The sequence below is a fragment of the Nestor notabilis genome, unplaced genomic scaffold (genome assembly GCF_000696875.1).
Source record: "Nestor notabilis isolate BGI_N333 unplaced genomic scaffold, ASM69687v1 scaffold12816, whole genome shotgun sequence".
Taxonomy (NCBI): Eukaryota; Metazoa; Chordata; class Aves; order Psittaciformes; family Psittacidae; genus Nestor; species Nestor notabilis.
The window spans coordinates 16,535-21,542 of NW_009934313.1; the positions used below are offsets into that span (position 1 = coordinate 16,535).

The 5,008-nt window shown below is 54.1% G+C and overlaps 1 protein-coding gene across 1 annotated transcript in view; it reads right to left on the reverse strand.

The window, feature by feature from the left end:
• Positions 1-5,008, reverse strand: part of VPS45 (vacuolar protein sorting 45 homolog (S. cerevisiae)) — a gene marked incomplete at its 5' end in the record, with an annotated part of 16,536 nt that overhangs the window by 10,520 nt on the left and 1,008 nt on the right. Inside the window, 8 exons of the mRNA XM_010017269.1 lie at positions 157-315; positions 2,191-2,358; positions 2,859-2,972; positions 3,194-3,328; positions 3,547-3,657; positions 4,069-4,206; positions 4,464-4,532; positions 4,876-4,955. Of these exons, the coding sequence (XP_010015571.1) occupies positions 157-315; positions 2,191-2,358; positions 2,859-2,972; positions 3,194-3,328; positions 3,547-3,657; positions 4,069-4,206; positions 4,464-4,532; positions 4,876-4,955 (974 nt within the window). The remainder of the gene's footprint in view (positions 1-156; positions 316-2,190; positions 2,359-2,858; positions 2,973-3,193; positions 3,329-3,546; positions 3,658-4,068; positions 4,207-4,463; positions 4,533-4,875; positions 4,956-5,008) is intronic.

Here is a 5,008-nt window from a genome sequence, read left to right on the forward strand (position 1 = left end):
GCAACCTGCTCTAGTGTCAAGCATCCCTGCCCGTGGCAGGGGGTTGGGACTGGAGGAGCTTCAGGTCCTTTCCAAGCCAACCCATTGTCTGATTTCCCACCCTGGGTCCTCCCTTGGCCCTGGTCCATGCAGCTGGAGCAGAAACACAGCCCTTACCTTGCGGTACTTGTCGGCCACCCCCCTGTTCCTGAGCTCTGTCACCAGCCCGGGCAGGCTGCTGCTGCTGTGGCGCTCGTAGTGCAGGGCATAGAGCATCACCAGGCGGGTCGCATCCAGCTCCGTCACCTTGGGGTGCTGCAGCAGGCGCCGCACGTTCTGTGCCAGGACGAGGAGCAATGTTAGCACAGAGGCCTCCAGAGGCCATGGGTCAGGCTGACAGGGAGCCTGGCAACGGAGCTGCACACGGGGGGGAAGCAGGAGGAAGCAACACAAGCTTCCAGGGAAGTACGACGGAGCCAGAGTTGCTTTGGGTGGAAGGGTTTGGATCCACTGATTCAGCTCTAGTGGCTGTGATTTGTTGGAGTAGTTCCCAAAATCCAGGCTAAAATCCTGGCTTTGAGGAGGAGCCACGGGAATTTTACCTTGGGAAGGACAGGAATCCACCTGGGAGGGGAGGGATGGAGTCCCACAGAGACTCTGTTTGCTGGCAGTGTGGTGGCAATGCCTATGGAAGTGGGGAGTGTGAAACAGAAAAGCCATTGTCCATCTGAGGAGATGGGCCTCAAACCCTCCCTTTCAGCTCTGAGGGCTCATGGACTATGTCAGGATTAATAAGGGACATGGGGCAGAAGAACCAAAACGTGCTGGGGCCACCTCACAAACGAGAGTTGCTCAAGTTACAGCAGTGGGGGAACAATCCTGCCTTTATTTCATGCACTGGCTTATTCTCCATTGTGTCTGTGGCCTTGCCCCCTCCGTTGCCTTTGGGAGACTGCAAGAGGGAGCAGCCTGGAGCAGCACAGCTCCAGAGATGCTGAGGAGACCGTTTCCAAACTGCCCTCCAAAGCCAACCCCCAAGTTCCAACACTAATGCTCTGTGCTCTGCCAAGAGAGCAGCACCAGGTCCCAGCACAGACACCACGGGCTGAGGGGTTGGAACTCAAACGGGTGTCTTTGAAACTGCATAAAGCTTGATTAGAAACAATGACAGAGCAAGAGAAGCTCAGGGGCTGTTTTCAGCAAATGCATTTGATGGTTTGAGTCCCACTCCAGTACTTAGTCATCTAAATCCTCCCAAATATAAGCTATGGAATAACATCTATATGCTCACAAATGTCTGTAGCTGCAATGACTTCACCAGGCCTGGACTGATTCACATCAGCTCAGGAGCTGGTAATAGATTACAGCACTTGAAGAGTCTAATATTATCTCCTCTAGCCACCCACTTGGAGCACGGAATAACAAAGATGACATGGATTTCAAAGCTCTTGGAGACACTAATCTTCATTTTCTAGTCTAACTGTGTGAAGGAGTCCATGATATGGTGGAACTTCTGCCTTAGCTACCAAACATGAAGGAACTGGTTTTTAAGACCCAGCTACTGGTTGAACTCTGCTAAAAAAACCACCACCACTGCTCTTTGCTCTGAGTAGGCAGCAACCACAATCCATCACTGCTGTCAGATATTAGGTCAGGTCATGGAATCCAACCAGCCAGCATGGGGTCAAGGCTTCAGTCTGTCCTCAGCTATAACAGAAGCCTCTGTTCGGCTTTTTCAGCTCCCTTTGCCACAAAAATCTTTGCTCTAAGAGGCTTTCAAATACATTTTCAAAGAAACAGGTAAAAAAATAGGCAAGAAAATAAAGGAAAAGGGTAAAAGGCAGCTCCTCAACTGATAGCCTGGTTTAGATTCCATTGCTCCTCCCCATATCCAAGCCTCTGCACAGGGATGTTTCCCTGGTGCCTGCCAGAAGCCAGCTGACTGCATCCAATGCAGGCACATTGTATTGTGAAATGGGAAGGCAGAACTTGCCAAGCTGCTTCCCAAGCCACTTATTAACTATGATTCATCCCCATCTGAACCGAACGGGGAGGAAAAGAGTCCTTCTCACACCTCCTGACCCGAGCCTGCAGGAGGGCTGCAAGGAGAACTCCCACCGACTTTCAGCAGCAAACCTCCATCAACAGGGGAATTCCAGGGTGAAACCAGCTCGGTTCAGACACAAGATGAAGCCCAGGAGCTCGAGGTACCTGGAGGGCACTGGAATGGTCGTTCTGACACGCCAGCTCCTGCTCCACCTCCGACACCTCCAGCAGGTTCCGCTCAGCGACCAGGCGCGAGAGCTCCCCCACCACCGTGACGTGCTTGGACACTGTGCCCGACATCTTCTTGAACTGAGGGTAGTTCTCCACGAATGCCTGCAAAGGGAAGGCAAAATAACTGCTCCTCCAGAAGGAAAGAGACTCAGCGACAAGCTGGTCGGCATCGCAGCACCCCAGCATCCCAGCCTGGTTTGGGATGAAGGGAGCTTAAAGCTCCTCCAGCTCCAGCTCCAGCCACCTTCCACTAGAGCAGGTTGCTCCAAGCCCCTGTGTTCAACCTGGCTTTGGACACTGCCAGGGATGGGGCAGCCACAGTCAATCCAAGCAAGAGCAGCTGTATGGCTTTGGGGTTGCAGCAAGCTCTAAGCAGCAGCTTAGGGAGCAGGCAGGAGCAGCAGTGGTCTTCAGCAAAGAGCCACTGTAATGAAGACAGTGCAAAAAGGAGGTTCCCACTCCCCAGAACTAGCACCCCACAGAGATCTGAGCTCTTGGCACTGGTGGGGTGGGCTGTCAGTGCACAGAACGTGGTGCCCTGCACAGTCCTGCAACGCATGGGCTGTAGAAAGCCCAGTCAGTTATGTGGAGATTGCCTGTACCTTCATATCTGCGATGGATTCCAGCTTCTGCTGCTCCTTAGGCTTCCTCCTCTGGAAATCCTCCATGAGGTTCTTGATGTTACTGCCAATCTCTGCGAAGTTCAGGTACATGTTCTGTGTGGAACAAGACAGGGAGCTGGGAGAGCTGTTCCCACACGAGTCCTGATGCAAGTGAAGTGACCCTTGAACACTGCCAGGGATGGGGCAGCCACAGCTTCTCTGGGCACCCTGTGCCAGCGCCTCAGCACCCTCACAGGGAAGAGCTTCTGCCCCAGAGCTCATCTCAGCCTCCCCTCTGGCACGTTAAAGCCACTGAGATCCCACTCGGAACCTACGTTGGCGTAGAACTCGTCGTTCTCCGCAGACAGCACCACCTCCCGGAGCTCTTTGCTTATCCCCGGCACCCGGGAGAGGTCGATGCGGTTGTTGTTGATCCCCAGCAGCTCGTGAACCATCGCCTGGTACGTCCACTAGCAAGGAAAGAGCAAGGCAAATAGCAGGGACACCTTCCACTAGAGCAGGTTGCTCCAAGCCCCTGTGGCCAACCTGGCCTTGCACACTGCCAGGGATGGGGCAGCCACAACCAAGCCAAGCAAGAGCAGGGTGAGGGTGTGGATGATCCAGCACCTCGATCCCAGGAGCCCATCGGGTATTAACTTGTGCCCTTGCCCAGGAGTGAGGCACTCACCTGGTTCAGGAGGGGAGTGATGGCATCATCAGAGCGGTCCAGAATGAGGAGCAAAGGAGGCACCTCAGTGCGCCGAAAGTCAAAGAGCTCATACTCTTTGGTGATGACTTGCTGTGGAGACAAGGTACAAAAAGCCACTTGAGCTCATGAACACACCTGGAAAATCTCCTCTTCGTTTGGATACAGGTGAACCAAAAGTGCTGTCTGGTGAGAAGTAAGTGGTGCTGCTCTCTCAGGCTGCACTGCTGATGGAGGAGTAACTCCTGCTCTCAAAGGGCACTAGGGAACCTACTGCAACTGATGGTGATGCTCAGGGGAAATGAGGTTCTTCACCTGCTCTTTGGCTGGGAGCAGGCAGAGACAAGGGATGTGGCCTGCCCAAAGCCGTGCAGCACACGACAGAATGGATGGGAACTGGTTGGAAAAGGGGATTTCTCTCAAAGACATCAACAGGTAGGAAAAGGAAATGAAATTTCAGTCCCTGCCAAAGTTACTGAACGTCCCTGCAGGTTCTCACCGGACCTTCACACATTCTGCAAGCCTCTTTGCTGGCTCAGAAGAGAGCTGGTACCGAATCATGGGGCATTTCTTCAGGGACAAAAGCAGAGCTGTCAGCCCTTGAGTTGTCCTGGACAGCTGAGCTGGATCCCAGCTGCGACCCTGCAAGGAAAAGCTCTGTCATGGATCCACCAACCCCAAACTCTTCCTCACCTAAGATCTGACTCCCAAGCCTTAAAGGGAACTGTAGTTTGAAGGAAGAGCAGGGGCCACGCTGCATTCCCCGGTGTCCCCCTCCTCACAGAGACCAGCTCCCCATCTCCAGACCCTAAAGAGCAGCCCGCCACCACCCCAGCTTGTTGTGGCTACTGCTCTTACCCCCAAAACAGGCCCTGGAGGAAGAGGAACTTTTATCCTACCTGGCAGCAGCCCAAGAGGTTGAGAGAAAACACGTGTGGATTCACTGCAATGTAATCGCCGTAGAACTCCTGCCAACAGGGAGAGCAGATACAGTCACGGGTCCTGCCAGCCTCAAGGGTGCATGTGCCAGCCCCAGCCACGCTAACACACCAGTCCCCAGCAGTGCACAGCCACACGGACTTGGATCATTTCTCCGTTCTCCATCTGAGCCACACAAGCCCCTGCCAGCTCCGGGCCCATCTGCATGTTGGGTGTGTGGAGCTCCTTGTCAGCACCACAGACACGCAGCAGCCCCGTGAAACACAGACAGCAGCAGAGCCAGGAGCGGAGCTTTCACCTTGTGTGGGAGCTTTGCTGCTGCTTTTGGAGCAGAAGAGCTACTGAAAAAGGGGCAAAAGAGTCACAACTCACCTGAACCTCAGCCACAACCTCCTGTTCATCAGCCTCAGCTAAAGCCTTGACATCGCTCTTACTGATCACGTTGCTGAAGTCTGGAAGACAACAAGAGGCAGAGAACAGGCGGGCGGGACACGGCACCCACCAG